Genomic DNA, 19,800 nt, shown 5'->3' with positions numbered 1-19,800 from the left:
AAGCAGGTTCTTGAAAGTCGAAAGAAGAGCGAAACTTGTTAAGGAGAGCAACAAGATGGCGGCGATGCGAGAGGGGAAGGTCTGCGTCAATAGCATTGTCGAAGGCTGACAAACTTGATGGCTCAGACGCATGAGTTATTGCGGCAATGTGACATGGCGTTTCGTCGGGAAGAATAATATCATCGATATGGTCGACAGGTTGCGCATATCCCAACGTTTCACCACGAAGTAAGCTGATGGGGTAGTTGCAGTGGTTGGTAACCAGCATTACGGTTAAACCAGATGCAATTGTAAGAACGGCAAATGGGAGAACGATGCCCTTGCGTTCAGTAAAAACAGGAGATGGCGTAAACACCACCGTGGCGTCAGGTTGCGCCACACATGAAAGGCTTACAGGGACCGAAGCTTCCGGGGGCAAGGTGATGTCGTCGTCAGCGATGAGTTTGCAGAGCCGAGGAGACCGGTCGGGTGGTGGAAATTCATATGTTGGCACAAGGGACACTTCGGCACGGGAACAATCGATGATAGCTTCATGACCTGATAAGAAATCCCAACCGAGGATAAGGTCATGAGAGCAAGATGGCAGAACAAAAAACTGTACGACGTACAAAACATCTTGGATGACGACGCGCGCCGTACACAGAGCCGAGGGATGAATGCGTTGCGCGCTAGCCGTGGACAGCACCATGCCACAGAGAGATGTGGTCACTTTCTTCAGTTTCCGACAAAATTTGACGTCCATCACAGAAACGGCGGCCCCGGTATCAATTAACGCTAATGTGGCGACTCCCTCAACATCGACATCAACAACATTTTTCGGCGAAAACGGAGGCCTTGGGAATTGCGCACAAGTTGCAGTTCTTGCCTCCGGAACTGCACTGATTAGTTTCCCTCCTCAGGAGGTGGTCGACGACGCATAGGCGATGGCGACCGGCGACGAGGGGATGGGAAACGAGCAGTCGATGGGCGGCGATCCGAGTCTGAGTGCCTCTGTTCATATGCAGATGCGGTGGCCTGCTGTGGCGCGTAGGTAGGAGTTCCGAAGTATGCGTTTGCAGGTGTGGGGCGACGGCGGCAGAAGCGTGCAATGTGGCCAGCGATGCCACAGGCGAAGCAGATAGGACGATTGTCTTGAGTGCGCCACTCATTAGATCGATGGAAAAAGCGAGGTGAGGGCCTGTAAACTGGAGGCGAGGCCGGAGGAGGTGGAGCTGATAAGGCGACTGGATGCGGTGGGGGCCGCGCGACCACAGCTGCGTAGCTGAGAGGTGAAGGTGGTGCAGGTGGTGCGTAGCCGACAGCTGAGAGATTAGGCGCTACTGAAGTGCACGGGTAAGGGGCCTGCACTGTAGGGAGGACATCACAAATTTCCGTGCGTATGGCCTGCTGCAGTGTCGTAGGCAGGCTTGCGGTGGGCGCGTCGCTATGCGGCAGCAGGGAGAGCTGTCGGGTGACTTCCTCCCTGATGAAGTCTTTGATCTGGTTGGACAGACTTTCTTTGCAAACGTTGGCATTTGTGAGTGTGACGGCCGAGATCGAATCCGGCGGTAGGACACTCTGTCGGGCGATGGAACGCTGACGGCGCAATTCATCAAAGCTCTTGCAGAGGCTTACGAGGATTGCCACCGTGTTCGGGCTTTTCGTTAGCAACATCTGGAATGCGCCATCCTCGATGCCCTTGAGAATCTGCCGAATTTTTTCTTCTTCGGGCATAGATGGATTCACACGCTTGCAGAGGTCGAGCACGTCCTCTGTGTAACTAGTAAACGTCTCGCCAGGCTGCTGGGCTCGGTGGCGCAGGCGCTGGTCAGCGCGGAGCTTGCGGACCTCTGGTCGGCCGAACGCTTCAGTGACGAGTGTCTTAAAGGAAGACCAGTTGGCGATGGCGGTTTCGCGGTTCGTAAACCAAAGTTTAGCTACGTCTGCCAAGTAAAATATAACGTAGGCGAGCTTAGAGTCGTTGTCCCACTTGTTACTGGCGCTTACGCGTTCGTACAAGGAGAGCCAGTCCTCGACGTCTTGCTCGCCACTGCCGCTGAAGATTGGTGGGTCCCGTTGGCGAGTAGCGCCGGGGCAGGTAGACGGGACAGCCGGTGGTGCTGGCTGGGCTGGGATGGGCTGGTTGGCGACTGCGTCAGTCATGTTTTGCAGTGGTCTCTCGGGCAACTTGCGAGAGCGGAGCTCCTGGTCTGCTTGGGGATCTCAGCAGCCTCCACCAAATGTGATGACGTTTATTGAACCGGAGAAGTCGCAACGATGTCGCAACGAAAAATGGCCGTACGACAAGTCTGGCAAAAGGCGGCCCAGGTTCTCGTGCAATCAGAGCACGGGGTTTTTCCTTCTCTTTGGAAGGCGCATACACGTTAGTGCGTATGCTCCACTACACCGGGAATTTGAAGGGCCGTGTGTCTACACTTGCTGGTGATGTGTCTGACGTTAACATAAAGTACAGCGATGTTGACGAAGCTTCTGGTTGATACAGACTTATGTGCAGAGATAGCAACTTGGTTGCCTGCAGTACAATACCGAAGAAAGAAGAATGAGCTCGACATTCCTGGAAAATCCAGGAATGTCGAGCTCATTCAGGAAGACGGTTTTTTTTAAGTTCAGAACAAAGCTATTGTCGAAATTGACAAGGCAGTGGTGGTAAAAGACTTCACCTTTGTCCTCAGTTGTAGGGGTAAGCTTGTTCCCTTGTGCATGTACAGTGAACATGGTTTAGGAAGTCAGTTGAAGCTCACGAGCTTGCAGATGGTATCAACTTTTTTCAGTTACGTTGAACAACTGAAGATATGTACAGGCTGTCGTACCAGCTTATCCCCTTCAATTTCGACCGCAACACCAGCCCTGAAGATCTGGGACGTGTGGAGGAGCACTTTTAGGCTGTCCCGAAAAGACTTATGCCTATTATGCAAGAACAGAAGGAATAATCGGCGATATCAGTAGAAGAAAAAAAAAGGAGAAATCTACAAAACCAACGAAGCTTCACCGAAAATTACGCTCGACTGCTAAAAAAAACTGGCAGTTATTAGGGCCACAGTTTTTGGGGAAAAAAAGTGAGGAACGACATTCGTAAAATGAACACACAGCTTTAAAAAGGTTCTACCAGTCAAGTGGACTAACTGATGACCGGCCGCCTTCCAGCCCAACAACCGATGGCGCTGAGCAAAATGTTTTAACCCAAACTCGCAAGGCATTTCTTCGATAATTTATTTGTTTAAGACATGATGATGTCGGCAGAGGCAGTATTTTCACCTTTGACATCAACCTATAAGCAGCAGCAGGGCTTGATATTTTAAAGAGAGGGCAAGGAATCAGCCACTCAGTTTCGTAGTGCTACCTTCTGGCTGGCTACACTTTAAAGCTTTCTGCACAGCACAAAGAGCGAATTTGAAAAAGAATAAAAAACTTCTTCCTGGATTAGCTTGGCATTCGAGGATTGGAACATTGTTCAGTCTTGTAATGCAGGCAACCAAGTTGCTACCTCTGGGCACAACTCAGGATCGGAGGGGTAACCAGTAGCTTCATTCACATCGTTGTTCTTCACGTGAACGTGCGACACATCGCCACCACTTGTCGACACATGACCTTCAAAATTCTTGATTTGTCTAAGTTTCAGTGGTTTCCTTTTGCACATTATTGTTGGTGTTTAGACAAATGTGCAGGAATATTGAGGGAAAATTCGAGGAACAGCACTAGGCTTAGGTATGCACCTCTCACATGGTAATTTTCACGTTTCCCCTTACGATATGCACGTAGCAAGTGATTAGGTCCTCGGATTCAAAATGTAAGTCGGAAATGTATGTCTTGACTGTATCCTGGAAAGATTTTCGTGGAATAGCAGCTGTTCAGGCCTTCAGAACTGCGGGGTAATTGAGGGGCTTGAAGAAGTGTCACCGATCACAAGTGTTTTCCTCAGAAGCATATCTACTTCAACAGCCCTGCGCGCCGCAGTTCGGCATGTTCACAATGTTAAACTGCTAATTTAATGAAGCATGCTTAATTTCTATGTAACATGGTAAATACTGTTTGCGATGACCGAAATTTTCGCCTTCAAGCTCCTGCCTCTGTGGTCTGAGCAAGCGAACTCAAAACACACACATGCACACACACATTTAACGCTGCCGTGGGAAGCCAGCGGCAACGGCGACTCAATCTCAACTCTGCACCTCGGATCGGATACGAGTTGGTGCCAAGTCCAGAGCGGGCTTATCCAACTGACAGTATCCAAAAATTTTCGGTGTCCCCTTCAGTGGTCAGAAGTATGAGTATGTCGTGGTCAGAAGTACGTATATATGACAAATTTGGAGTGCCAAAAATACATTTATGTAAATATGCAGACATACATATTTCTTGACCGATTCTGATTTTTCTTGCTTATTGTAAGTACGAGCACTGTAATCAGAACGGCATGTTTGCACTGTTTCTTCTTCCAATTTGCAAATGCTGTTGGGGTATTGATAGAATTTTATAGTATCCCATTGAATCATTAGCATTCGAAATTGCCTGTGTAGCAGCTCAAACTTGACCTCCTAGTAAATGAACAATCAATAGGATGCCTTCCAAACACCCTTGCAACACTGGTATTCATAGGTGTATGCAAAGTCGCTTATGATTCAACTCACTGAGATGCACTCACTCAGATCAAGCCGTGAGTCTCAGTCCAAGCAAGTCTGGAGGAGTCATAATTTTAGAGTGTGTAAGCCTCAGGGTGTCTATGAAACTGGAAAGCCTGGAAAAGTCATGGAATTGGGACCCTTTTGGAAAAGCCATTGAAAAGTCGGGGAATTTTTGAAAAACCCGGTCAGGTCATGGAAACTGACAGTAGTTGTGAGCTTAAAAAGTCTCTCTGAGCTGCAACTACAGTGAGCTGCTGAGAGGCATGTGAAAAAAAAAAAGACCGTTCATAACTCTTGCTTCTTGGTGTAAACATGAAAGGATACACCGACCCGTAGAGCACACAGTTTACTCAAGTTTCAGTACCTGATATGGGAGGGAGCCTTGTTCACAATAAAAGCCATAAAAGAAAGGCACAGTGCACTTAAGTACGCCTAAATACGTGACATAAGCAGCGAGAGTACATTGTCAGAAGCATCCTATCACTCCTGTTCAGGGTATGTACAGTCGTCTGTATCTGGATTCCAGGTGCGCGTATCATGCAAGCTTCTTTTACATGCGAAGCATTTTATAGTGGCACCTACTTGCAAATCGGGCATCGGTGGTGTTGTCTACACCCCTACTGCGCATGTTCTCGTCTCGTGCCAACTGTCGCTCCCCCCACTCTCTCGCCTAGCAAAGCCGACACAGGCAGCGTCTACTAGTAAAAACCGACTACTCCCGCTGCACAATCATTCCCTGACCACCCCGTATATGTAGGCACTGGATCGGGCATTCAGAATTGAGTCAAAGGGGCCTTTATTTGGCTTTCGCTTGACTTTATGCTTTGCTTGACTCGAGTAGATGCGATGCAAGCAACCAGTAGTGAGGCACCACTTGTGGGGCACAATCAGTAGTGGCGCTTTTTCCTTTTCTTTTTTTTTCTTTCTTTATTAGTTTATTAAGAACAATTACAAAATGGTCCATGGAGACACATTGCCTGACTGGGCTGTGCCACCTATACAGTAGCAGCAGCGAAAAAAGACATTTACAAGTATGAAAGGGTACATAAAAATCAAATACTACACTTCAAATAAATATTACGCAGTTGTACAGCTCTAAAAAAGAAACTGGAAGTACAATTTTAACAAAAAATGTGCACTCACAACTCATACTTAAGCCGCGACTGCACCGACGCCACTTGGGGCACGTCGCCGCATCAAACATGGTCATGCCAACACCGCTCTTTGTGCAGGCTGTTCTGATATGGACCAACTCGGCGCTGCCTATCTGCTTCGCCGACATCCAGCTGTCCGAGGAATACCACCCCTTCAAGTCGCTTTGCCGCCTGCCTGAGATTCTGGCTGCCAGAAAAAACGCCAAATTTTCAGTGCTTCCCATGTGGAACGAGCACTCATCTGGCTACCTGGTGCTACAGTCAACGCGGGATCTTCGTCACTCATACTTAAGCCGCGACTGCACCGATGCCACTTGGGGCACGTCAGCGCATCAAATAGGGTCATGCCAACACCGCTCTTTGTGCAGGTTAGTAGTCTACCGTGCGCTTGTTGTACTCGTACAAGCGACCCATTTCTACTTGTGGTGTAGGGTCCACTTGAATTCATTGATTCTTGCCGTAAATTGCGTCTCTCATAATCATGTGGTTGTTTTGGGACGTTAAACCCCACATATCAATCAATCAATCTTGCCGTAAATTGTTTTGCCAGACTTGATTATATTGTGTCAATGCCTTTGTTGTTCATCTTCTGCTTGTTCTTTCTGTTGACATTGAACTGAACCCTGGCCCCGATACTAAAGATACAACAGCAACCCTGCAATCAATTGCTGCAGCAATAGCACGACTTGAGGATTTTCAAAGCACTGTACTAGATGAGCTTTCCAACATTCGTAGTGCACAGAGCAGCATTAAAACCACGTTAGCACTGTTCCTATGCGTGTTGACGTTTTAGAAAAAGTGGTACAAGCACATCCGACTAACGAATGGGCTGTATCGCTTGCCTCAATCAACGAAATTTCTATGCTTTCCTCTCAAAGAAAAACACTAACAGATAAGTGCGACAACGCAAAAAATCGCTTGCGCAGGTCAAACTTAATCTTCTTCGGTATCACGAATGCAAACGGTGAAACCTGGGAGCAATCTGAGGCGCACATTATCTCCTTCTGTTCAGAGTACCTTGAACTGTCTATACTTACCGGCAATATAGAACGTGCCCAACGCATGGGCCGTTTTCAGGAACCTAAAAACCGTCCCATAATCCTAAGACTGGCACACTTTAAGGTCAAGTTAAAGATTTTTGCAATACTTCTCAAGCTGAAGGGAACAAAATTTTATATTCAAGAAGATTATTCAACGTACGTACGCTTGGCCCGAAAAAAACTGTAATCTTTTGCTAAAGAAAAGGATACCGCATTCAAAATACGTTATGACAAGTTACTGATGGACAAAAAGCAGTACACATATAATGCTGCTATAGATTTCGTAATCGAACTGCCTTAATAGCAATCACCGACCACTTCCAGGCCTCACCATATACCTGCTCAGCTTCTGCAAATTTCACCTAGCACACCATATTTTCATAATATGGCTGTCATGCTAACAAACATTCACAGCTATTTACCAAAAAAAGATGCTACAGAAGTCATTCTTGAAGATAACTGCTCCGACATTTCAATTTTCACCTAATAACGGCTTGCCGCAGATATCCAGGACAATGAATTCATCAAGAATAGTGAATTGTTTAGCGTCTATAGATTTAACACAGCGGTGCCCTCATTTTAGTCAAAGCAGTGATAGTCTCCCAATTAGTACGCGTGAATTGTAACCTCGAGCTAGTGTGCATTAATCTGTGTTTTCCTTTTGGCGAAACCGTACTTGTCGCCTGCTACTGTCCAACAGATTCCGATTGTTCTTTTGTTGATGAGTTACATTCCGTCCTTTTCCACCTACAGTCCTGCTATAGCCGTGCCAAGTTTGTGCTTTGTAGAGATTTTAATTATTTGGACATCAATTGGGAGGAGCTGACAGCATCTTCATATCAGTCAAAAAGATGTATTACATCTTTTTAATGAAATCTTACATAATTAATTCTTAAATTTAATTTGATTCAGTGTGTTAAAAGTCCAACGTGTGGTTACAGTATTTTCTATCGTGCACTGATGGCCTTAGTGATCACAACTTGCTTTTCTTTGATCTGGCTTTTCGAATTTCTATCAGTAGGTCATCATTAAAAAATATTCGCGACTACAACAAAGCAGACTATGAAAAAATTAACCACGACCTGAAAGAATTTCTTCATCAATTCAGACTAAGTGCTCATGCTCGAATAGTTAACACTAACTGGTTGCTTTACAAGGAAAAAATACTGTCGCTTATAGGTTCATATGTACTACTTATCTGTATTCGTGGTGATGCTGATAAGCACTGGCTTTCCAATGCCCTACGACCGCAACTAAATAAGAAAGAGCGCCTTTTCGGGACCGCCAAAAAATCAGACTGCCAATCTAAATGGGCGAAGTACTCTAAATGTCTTCATGCTTATACAAATTTTTTAAGGTGCTCTAAGAAGAAATTCTTCCATATATACTTGCAAAATATAATTAGAAAAAACCCGAAAAAATTCTGGAAGATCATGTTACCGAGCAAGAACTCTTCACAAAACATCAGTTTGCATCACCAAGATGGCCCAAACATTCCTCCTGATCATTGTGCTGATGTCATGAATGACTTCGTTATCTCTGTCTGTACTCGTGAGCCGGCACATAACATAACCTACTTTCCCAACCTTAATTTAAATTAGACTCTTCCTATTGTCATATCAACGGAAGGCACAGCTAAACTTATCAATGACTTGAAGCCAGCCAGTGCTCCCGGGCCTGACGACATAACTACAAAGATTCTTAAAGCTACTGGGGACATCTCATGACAGATATTACAAATTATTTTAGTCATTCAGTATGTACTTCTTCAATTCCAGATGATTGGAAATTAAGCAAGGTCGCGCCAGTTTTTTAAGCCGGCGATCGTACTGATCCATCGAACTACCGGCCAATCTCATTAACTTGTATTGCCTGTAAAATGCTAGAACATATCATTTATTCTCAAGTCACATTTCACCTGGACAAAAAATTCTTTCTTCTTTTCTAAGCAACATGGTTTTCGTTCTGGATTTTCTTGCTTTGCTGCGCTGGTCTAGTGGCAAAGGTACTCGGCTGCATTTCCGATGGAGGCGGAAATGTTGTAGGCCTGTGTGCTCAGATTTGGGTGCACGTTAAAGAAACAATTGTATCGGGCCAGTTGGTAAGGATCCATCTTGCTAGGTTCTTTGTTATAGTGGCTGCGCTTCCTAGCAAGATGAACACGTTAAAGAACCCCAGGTGGTCGAAAGTGCCGGAGCCCTCCACTACAACGTCTCTCATAAATCATATGATGGTGTTGGGACGTTAAACCTCACATATCAATGAAATTTGGACTTTCTTGCGACACCCAGCTTTAAGAATTCACCACTGACCTTAAATTCAACTTATATTCGTTATTCCAGACTGATATTATCTACTTAGATTTTCCTAAAGCCTTTGACCGGGTCCCACACCAACGTATGATGACTAAACTTTCCTCCCTATCCTTAGATCCTTTATGACTGTCCTGGATTTCTTCTTTCTTTTCAGACCGCACTAAGTTTACTGTTAAATGCAATCACAGCCCCAATTTATCTCAAGCTTCTTCAGGCATACCTCAAGGCTCTGTACTCAGACCACTTTTACATTTAGTTTTGAATTAACAACCCTCCTACTGGTATTTCATCCTCGATTCGCCTATTTGCAGACGACTGCATTTTTTATCATCGCATAACCTCGACCACTGACCAGAAGTTGCTGCAGAGACTCTTAGATAGAATAGAATGTTGGTGCGCCCATTGGCTTTTGAAACTCCATGTATCGAAACGCAAAAGCATGCAAGTGTCGCAAAAGCATTCCACCATAAAAAATTCATACACTTTATAATCTACTACCCTTTCATTCATCAATTCGTACCATTATTCAGGTGTCCTTATCAATGACAATCGCGACAAGTCTGAACACATTACAAAATTAATAGCAGATACATCCAAAACACTAGGATTTATTAAATGCTCTCTTTTTTATCTCGGAGTTCCATTAGAAAACTTGCTTATGAGGTATATGTCTGACCTAAATCGAATATGCCATTGCTATATGGAGCCCACATCAACATTACTTGATTGAATTATTAGAAAGCGTTCAGAATAGGGCTGCCTGTTTCATCAGTTTTTAATATAGTAGTTGTGTCCGCGTTAGTGGCATCAAATCATTCCTCGGTCTCAACTTCTTGGCCCAATGAAGCAAAACGCTGCGACTAGCACTGTTTCATAACCTGTATCATAATTATCCGGACACTCGAATATCAATTTTAATACCACCTTTGAGAACATCACGTCGACTTTTTAATTTCATGAGTGTGCAGCGTATAACTGGCTCTACAATTGCATTTAATAAGTCTTTCTTATTCTTGGCCATAGAGAGGGGAACTCGCTTCCCGAATTAATCATCCATCAGTGCGACAGTTCAAAATTTAGGCAATTGGTATATTAGCTCACTTATCAAAATAAAGCAGATGATTTTTTTACCACCTCAAACCTGGAACTGGAATCTCTCTACGAGCTGCTCCTTTTTCCTAGTGTATAACTATTTTGCTGTGTACCTCTTCATTTTCATTCTTTTATTCAATAATGTGCCTGAAAAGTAATACGATTTTGCGGTCTGAGGCTCCCTAAGAATGTATCACGACTTTTCTTTCGAAACCAGTTCACTGATCATATTGTAAACACTTTGATGTTTATAATTTTTCCTTTGTTTCGTGCTTGTGAAACCACAACATAGACACTTTTTGAACACATGCAGGAACACTTAGCATGTGTCTTTTTGTTTGTTTCAACTTTGGTTTTTCAGCTGTGTACAAAGCTAACCTGCCTCTTTTTCTTTGTAATTGTGACCTTGTATGTATATTTCGCTATTTCCCCTTCCCCGCTTATGTAATGCCCCATCAGGGGATCTTAAAGAATAATAAACGATGATGATTGATGATAACTCTCGAGCAGAAAAAAAATTGCATTAGTATACTAATGCACAAAAAAAACTAGGAACAACTTTTAGGGCTCGCAATCCACATGTGAAAAGAGAAAGAAAAAGAAAATCGAAACAATGCATAACATGGATACAGAACAAAGTTATTTCTCTACTTGCTTTAGTCCTCTGAAACTGATAATTCTTTTCTTGTTTTTTGATAGGCTTGCTTCCTCATTCCGGATTCGACCAGTAGTGGGGCACAACAGTGTCCCAACACTTAATAAAGCAACGCTTCTCTTTCATGCATAAAGCATGAATAACAAAGACAAAATAACAATTGAGCATTCCCAAACCTTACTGGATTATGCAGCATTCACACAATACCCCCACCACTCTGAGGCGTTCACTCGTGTCCACCTGCCCCCCCCCCCCCGCTCCCCCCAGGGGAAGGTGCGGGGTTTTTTTTTCCAGAACACACGAATTTTACAAGTCTATTTGGTGGTCTGTATATTCGGCGTGTTCAGCGAGCGCAGTCGAGGCCACGCTCCATTTCTTGGTGTCATATTTCTCTTTTCTTGAAGTCACCAGTTTCACCGGTGTACTGGTTGTCAAATTGTAGAAGCATATACAAGACCAAGGAAATTTGTGCTCAAGCGTTCTTTAGCTTCCATGTTGGTACATCCACTATTTTGATGTCTGTTGCTGCTACATATCACATGGCATATCTGACTTCTGAACCTCTTTACCCATGTTTGTAAATTTATGCAGTTTGTCTATGCTATCATTTTGGCTCCGCTTGAAGGCAGTCTGGTTTGTCTTGGCTACATGCCATCAGCAGAAGCATGCTGGGCTACTCTTGTCTTTAAAAAGTAATAATAATAATACTATTATCATTAATATTGTTAATAATATTAGTGATACAACAGCAAACGTCCTCGGCTACACACTTATTGCTGGTAGCTCGTGTTCCAAGGGTAGCACTTGGGTAACCTCAGCTCTAAATTTTTTATGTCAGTTTTATGCGATTGTGTGAATAAGTCTGCAATTACTTTTCACCATCACGTCCACAGCAAAGTACGTAATTCAAGGTAAGGTGCCGACATTCGTGAATAATCTGTGGAATCAAGGAAGCTGTTGCACCTTGGCAGATTCTTTCTTGCCATCACATATTCACACATTCAGGCTACTCACGTCTTTTAATAGTAATAATAATAATACTATTATCATTAATATTGTTAATAATATTGGTGATACAACAGCAAACGTCCTCGGCTACACACTTATTGCTGGTAGCTCGTGTTTCAAGGGAAGCACTTGGGTAACCTCAGCTCTAAATTTTTATGTCAGTTTTATGCGATTGTGCGAAGAAGTCTGCAATTACTTTTCACCATCACGTCCACAGCAAAGTACGTAATTCAAGGTAAGGTGCCGACATTCGTGAATAATCGGTGGAATCAAGGAAGCTGTTGCACCTTGGCAGATTCTTTCTTGCCATCACATATTCAAATGTCGGCACTTTAAACGCTGTTTCCAGCTTTCATTGAAGCCGTCCGAGGACTTTTTTTGCACTTAAAATATCGGAGCCCAGAGACATAAAATACAAACATGCATATGCTCGTCGAAAAAAAGAAAAAAAAAGAAAGGGAGTTTTGCAGTACGGCTCTGTTTTGCAGTGTTGTCGATACTCGTCAAGGGAAGGTACACAGAATACACGAGTAGTAGCGTTGTTCTTTTTGCCTCTTTTTTTTTGCGGAAAAGTATATACTGGAGGTGTGCAATTTACGCGGGGATCAAAATCACTAGTAAATTCAGCAATCCAGGTTTCATCAGATCCAATCGAATTAAACAGTAAAGTCAGTAAATACAGGTCGATGTAATCCAATCCACATCCTAAGTAGCCGGAGCTTTAACCGTTATTGTGAAACTAAAATATATTCCAGTGGTAAAACCGGCCAGGCTACGGCATCCTACTTTTACACAGATGCTGCGAGATAGTACGACTTCTGCGTTGCCCAGCAGCTTTAGCTGCATTGTAAGACAGTCATTGACCCCTTCGAACTTTTAGCTACAGTTAAACCCATGTGTTTGCCTTCCAAGTCTTCCAAACAATTAACAGCCAACTAGCTTACTCTCTGACTCAGAGGTTGCATTTTGGCCAGATACACATAGTTTTTCACAAATACTGCATATGTTCAGAACATTCGGAGAACTTGTGGTACATTTATTGACATATTTTATCAAAGCGCCTTATTTTTCTTACTACTCGAGACCCAGTGTCTCGAGGAAGCAGACGTAACAGTCATTGAATTTGCTTCAAGTCATCACAAAAAAAAAACCTGGAAAAGTCAGGGAATTCTGAAAAACTGAATTGGTAAACACGAGGTATAAGCTTCTGTCAATTCAAGAATGTGTAAATATATTATCCAGTACATAAATTGTATTCGTATCTTTTAATTCTGCAGGTCTACGTTGGCTCTGGCTATTGGGTGAGCCAAGAAGCCTGGGGTACTTTGTTCCGGGCTACAACTGATTCGATGCTTTGCCGTCTGGCATGCACAATGTTTTAGATGCCAGACGAGCTGAATGATTGGAGTATCACTAGAACTTTGTCAAACAAGTTCAAGTCTCAAGGGCAGACTGGGCCTAAAGAAGCCCCAAAAACTTTCGTCTCTAAAAGGTGTGCAAAAGTAAATATAATGTAATGTTCTAATAAAAAATGCATTTTTCAAATATAGCAATACTGTTCTTCATTTTATAGCTCCGGCCGCTCAATAAAAAAAAGTAGGTAGAGTCTGTTGCCCATACCCATCGTTCTGAAACACATGGGTACAAGTGGGAGTGCTGTATTGACAGTTTCATTCTACTTTGTGCTAATTGTTACGAAGGCGCACCGCCTACAAGGTTACGAACAGCAGCACCACGATACTCGCCGCTTGCAAGGACACCAGCCGCACGGACTGCGAAAGGGGCTCGAAGCAACGAGACGCTTCTCTGACACATAGGTCTACTGCTGGCGACGCGCCGCAGGGCTTTTTTTATAGGCACTGGGTGGATCTTTTGAGTCACCAATGTCCAACCAAAAGCGCCGCTGGCCTTGATGTCCTAATCCTCAAATAGGGCCCGCCGCTGGGCTGCGTCATGCTCATTAAATCCGGAGTCGCTGCGCGTGCTTGCACCCAGTGACGAGTGACGTTGCAACGTATTGCATAAGGCTCGCCAGACTGGAAGGCGCCAATTGCTTCAACGGGCTCGTGGGCTGAGGGAGCTCGCTGGGCGTTGCGTGACAGACCGCCGCCGCTTGATGACGTCTTTGAGTTGATCGGGTCAAGCGGGTTCAATCGCTGGTTTTGACACAGATTGACTTTGCAGAGGCGTTGACGTTCGGCGTAGACACCCAGGCGTAACAGCACCCCTGCCACCCGACAATGCGCCGTAAAGACGAGCTGCTTCCACGTGGCTCGGATGTCGGGCGCGCTCGTTCGCCAGGTCCCTCCAGGTTTGCCTCCAGGGCCATGGGGAGAATGTAGCTCTAGGCTCAGTTCCGTGAACACATCCATTCCTTGAGGACGGATCCCAGCTTCACTGGCTTGTCACCCCAACTTGTTGGCCAGCTTCACACATCTCTTCTGTCGATTTTTGGTTTCAGCACTTGTCAATGGTTCTGCAACTTGTCAAGAACAGTTCGACAACGAACAACACACGACACAAGCAAGTGCCCTCAGTCACCCGACAGAACACCAGACCAAGCATAGTACAACATATACCTAGCTATGTGTCTATCGGAATTTCGTTCCCTCAACATCAAAAGGCACATGTGGGACACAAGACTCTTAAAATGAGAACTCAAATTTATACATGTACAACAACGTAATGAAATAGAATACAACATAAAGTTGGCCCCTTGAGATCACTCAAGACGAGAGCGCTCAGCTAAGGCCGTGTTGAGTGGGCATGTGAACAGCACTACGATGCAGTTCACTAATCCATTCTGCTTTGTCGTCCAGGTTACGGCATGGATTCACTTCACCGCCGTACCGATATCTCCAGCGATAAGCAACACCAGCAGGCTGTCCTGCCATCCCAACGATATGAAAGTGTCAGCCTGCCCGTGCGACAGCGACGTGTCTACGGTCATCCCTCTACCAAACGAAGGAATCGGATCGACGACAACATCATCGACGGCTGCCCATATGAAGAGCTGGCGGAATCCCGGCGCCTTTAGTGGGCGTGTGAACAGCACTACGATGCAGTTCACTAATCCATTCTGCTTTGTCGTCCAGGTTAGTTCGGTTACATCTATGTATGCTAAAAAGTCGAAGAACGTTAGTTTGTTGCTGTTCCCACGCCCGGGAGTTTTGTTTTCTGTTTTTCATGAGTGCTTTGACGTTGTAACTCAATTGCTTATGTTGTCCGGTGATGTTGAGCTCAATCCCGGACCTAACACTAGAGCCCAAGAGCAAAGTCCTCTTACTGATTCACAGACTAAGAAGTTTAATGATATGTTCAAGATGTTACAAGCTGTAAACACGCGTACCGAAAAAAATGGAGAGGGACCAGACAGATCCAATCAAATCTGTTGATGAGCTTAAAAAACACAGGCGAGTTTTCAAAAAAACCTTACTGTTTTAGACAAACGATTAACTGAAGTAGAGCGCAAAACGGTCGCGATTGAGGAAGTCCAGAAAGAAATACAACATTTTCGTCAATCGATTAGCCATATTAGCAGCGAAAACGATCAACTGCATGCTCGGCAAGGTGAGCTCGAGTATATGCAGCGGCGAGACAACCTCTTATTTTATGGGCTGCCTGATGCCCAGTCAGAGTCCTGGGCCCAGTCAGAAGAAAAGCTGGTGAATGTGTTTTCATCCAGATTAGAAATAGCACCCCCTGAAATACTAATCGAACGAGCACAGGCTTGGCGGTTATCATCCCAATAAGTGCCGGCCAATCATTGCCAAATTTTCTTCCTTCAAGCTCAAGCAGCAAATACTTCTGAGTAGTTCAAAGCTGAAGGAAGTAAATGTTGCCGTTAGTGAAGACTATTCGCCAGCTACTCGCCTTGCCAGAAAGAAACTGGCTGAATTTGGCAAGACTCAATCCTCAAGATTTAAGTTTCGCTTTAACAAACTGTACGTAAATAGAAAGTGCTTTATCTACAACCCCTCTGATGATTGCGTGCGTGAAATCTCCGAATCCTTTAAGTCATCAGTCAAAACTTCACATCTCTCGCATGAGTTGCCGCATGCATCTGTGTCGCACAACGCCGAATAGCGCTACGCGAGGGGAAGTGGATCAAAGCTACCAGTCGCAAATCAACTTTCGTTTCTTTTCTCAAATATTCGAAGCCTAATTCCAAAACGTGACAATCTCTGCTCTGTTATCGATGCTTGTAACGCCGACATAATCTGCCTAACTGAAATCTGGTTGTCTGCGCAGGTTGATAACAGTGAATTATTTGACTGCAAAAAAACACTACAACATTTACCGTTGAGACAGAGGTGTTCGGTGTGGAGGCGGTGTGCTTATCGTGGTTTCAGATACGATTTCGTCTTTTCCAATTCATTTTAGTAGTGCTTTGAAACTTGTTTTGGTTGAAGTACAAACGTTTTCCAAGAAGTTGATATTGGGCGCTTGTTATCGACCACCATCCTGTCCATCCACTTTTGTTGACGAGCTTCATGATGTCATTTCCTCGCTAACAGTACGGTATCCGAATAGTCCGCTCATTTTACTAGGCGACTTCAATTTCCCGAATATAGTTTGGCCAAACGTGCATTCGACTTGCCATCCTTTCTCTGGAGCGGGAGACGCGTTTTTGAATTTGTGCAACAATTTTAACTTGTCCCAGCTAATAACACAGGCAACAAGAATTACGTCTACCACATCTAACATCTTAGATTTAGTGCTCACCACTGCGCCTGATCTTTTCCATTCCATATCCTACTTACAGAGGCTAAGCGACCACTTGCTGCTTCATTTTTCTTTCACCTGCACAGTACCTCACAGTAGGAACCACAAAAAATATATCCGGGACTATAAGCGTGCAGATTTTGATGCTATTATTCATGATCTTTCAGCTTTTTGAAGTGATTACATGCACTTTTATGATCGCTCCGTTAATACTAACTGGACTTTATTCAAAGAAAAGGTTCTATCACTCATAGAAAAATATGTGCCATGCATAGTCATCACATCTAACCTGCAATCACCATGGTTCAGTCAATCGCTTAAACGACTACGCAGTAAGAAAAAACGCATTTTCAGCTCTGCAAAGGTAACTGGCACTCAAGAACGTTGTAGTGATTATCAGGCCGTAGCTACGGAATACAAACAAGCCCTAAAAGATGCTAAGGATTTATTTTTCAATACTACATTACCATCTCTTTTAATTACCAACCCTAAGCAATTTTGGAATGTAGTCAACAAAAGACACAATTCCTCAATCACCCTTAAAGATGCAAACAATCGCATAATCAAACTTGATGAATACGCAAATGTTCTAAACTCTGTATTTGTTTCTGCTTTTTCACAAAATGTGTGTTCCGTAACTCCCACATATGCTAGTTCAAATTTCTTAACAATGGACCCCATTGTCTTTGATGCTGCCGGTATAGAAAAATCATGAAAAATCTAAAAGTTTCATCATCATGTGATGTAGATGGCATTATTTCAAAGTTTTTAATTAGTACTAAAGTGTACAGTCCCATCATTCTCACTAATATATTTCAGCAATCGCTTCATACCGGTTGCATTCCGGAAGACTGGAAGGTAGGGAAGGTTATTCCCTTGCACAAGTCTGGGGATAGACATTCTCCATATAATTATCGACCAATCTCACTCACATGTATTTCATGTAAAGTTATGGAACATGTTATTTGCTCTCATCTCGCATCTTTCCTACAGCCAAACTCCTTTTTTACAGATCACCAGCATGGATTTCGCAAGTCATTTTCTTGTGAAACACAACTTTTGACATTCACACATGACCTAAATTCCATTCTTGAAAGGGGTTTCATTGTCGACTGCATATTCCTAGACTTCTCAAAAGCGTTCGACAAGGTTTCTCATCAACTGCTTCTTTTAAAACTCGGCAAACTTAACATTGATCCGAACGTTCTTCAATGGCTTCACTCTTTTCTCACTGATCGTTCCCAATTTGTCACTGTAAATAACACCTTATCAATCACTTCTGCAGTTAAATTGGGCGTGCCTCAAGGCTCTGTGCTGGGACCTTTGCTTTTCCTCATCTACATAAACGACTTACGTGATAATCTATGTTCATCAATGAACCTGTTCGCTGACGACATGTTGTGTACCGCGTTATTAACAGCGACTCTGACGTATATCTTCTTCAATCAGATATAAACCGTGTTCGTGACTGGACTAACACGTGTAACATGGAGATAAACACCAACAAATGCAAGCACATGCGCGTTTCACGACGCGATACAACATTGCCCTCTTATTATCCTAATAATACTAACCTAGAACCTGTGTCATATTACAAATATCTAGGCGTACTCATAACTTCTGATCTTTCCTGGAAGATGCATGTAACACATGTAACCGATAACGCTAATCGCACGCTGGGCTTTATACGCCATAATTTTCATCTTTCTTCCTTTCCGGTAAAATTACTTTGTATAAATCATTAGTACGTTCCAAAATGGAATATGCTGCATCTGTGTGGGACCCCAGCCAAGAAACACTCATTCATCAGCTTGAATCCATCCAGAGTCGGGCTGCTCGTTTCATTCTTTCCAACTATCATCGCACCTCCAGCGTCACTTCCATGAAAACAACTTTATCATTACCTCTGCTCTCACAACGTAGAAAAATATCTCGCCTCTGCCTGTTTCACAAGATATATTACCACAATTCAGTACTTAAGAATAAATTGATAACCCCTTCTTCTTACTATCCGCTCGCATCGACCATCGTCATAAGGTTGGCATTCCCACATGCCACACCAACCATTTTTACAATTCATTCATCCCCCGTACGTCAGCAAGTTGCAATCACCTTCCCCGATCTGTAGTCGAGATGACTAATACCTCTATGTTTAAGGCTGCTATAACTAACCTGTCGCCATAATTTTTAGGTATATAGTATTTCCATTTTTCGGTAGACCTGTTAAACTTTGTAGTTCTTTAATACGTGTTTTTGTTCTTATAATGTGCATTATTTTTTGTTGGTTTCCTTCAATGATCCATGTAACCACCAATTTTCCGCTTTTTCATTATGTTGTGTAACCCACTCCCCTCTGTAATGCCCTCGGGCCCTGAGGGTATTGGAATAAATAAAATAAATAAATAAATAAATGAGGCCAAAATTTTGCTCCGAATCACCAGCGAGAAACCGAAAGGTGGAGAAGGTACTTACTAAAACGCACGACTCAATGCGTCTGCATTAGCGTTTAGCTTTCCTTTTTTTTGTAGCGAACGTCAAAGTTGTGCTGTTGGAGTATCATGCTCCACCTCAGTAACCGGCCACATTTAGGCGACATGTTATTTAACCAGGTTAGAGGACAGTGGTTCGTTTCGACCACAAACCTTGAACAGAAGACATAACAGGCCAGCTTTTGAACGGCCCACACAAGGCAAGCGCATTCCTTTTCAGAGGTACTCTATGCCTCTTCCCTGCAGCTGAGTTTTCGACTTAAATACAAAACTGGCCTTTCGTTACCAGCACTGTCTTCCTGGCACAATATAGCTCCCATGCCGCGATCACTCGCATCGCATTGAGTCACAAATCTCTTAGAAAAATCGGGTGTCATGAGAACAGGCACCTGATTCGCTTAAGGCCTGTTTCAGCTGGCAAATTGCATTCTCCTTTTTGGAGTCCCATACTACTTTAACCGGCTCGGACTTTCGAAGTGCGTCAGAGGGCTGGCAATGCTAGAGTAGTTTTGCACGTAATGCTCATAGTATCCAGCTAGGCCCAAGAATGCCCTTATCTAAGATTTTGTGGTTGGTCATGGATAGTTGACGACGGCGGCTACCATAATTCTGAAGGTCTACGTCGGCATGCCCCACAACGTGTCCCAGGTAAGACACCTCGCCGCACCCTAAGTGACATTTAGTAGGTTTCACGGTAAGACTA

General features: G+C 43.9%; 1 protein-coding gene across 2 annotated transcripts in view; it reads left to right on the top strand.

Moving 5' to 3' along the window:
- LOC142765249 (uncharacterized) overlaps positions 1–13,432 on the top strand; it is a 49,039-nt gene extending 35,607 nt beyond the window's left edge. For both annotated transcript variants that reach the window (XR_012884120.1, XM_075865947.1), the window contains 2 exons: positions 5,852–6,141; positions 13,161–13,432. Coding sequence is in view for 1 of the 2 variants with exons in the window: in XM_075865947.1 (XP_075722062.1) it covers positions 5,852–6,141; positions 13,161–13,188 (318 nt within the window). In the remaining variant the exon portion in view is untranslated. The remainder of the gene's footprint in view (positions 1–5,851; positions 6,142–13,160) is intronic.
- The last annotated feature ends 6,368 nt before the right edge of the window (positions 13,433–19,800 follow it).

The sequence above is a fragment of the Rhipicephalus microplus genome, chromosome 6 (assembly GCF_043290135.1).
Source record: "Rhipicephalus microplus isolate Deutch F79 chromosome 6, USDA_Rmic, whole genome shotgun sequence".
NCBI classification, from domain to species: domain Eukaryota; kingdom Metazoa; phylum Arthropoda; class Arachnida; order Ixodida; family Ixodidae; genus Rhipicephalus; species Rhipicephalus microplus.
Note: the sequence above shows the minus strand (reverse complement) of the source record. Positions and strands in the feature narration are given on the sequence as shown.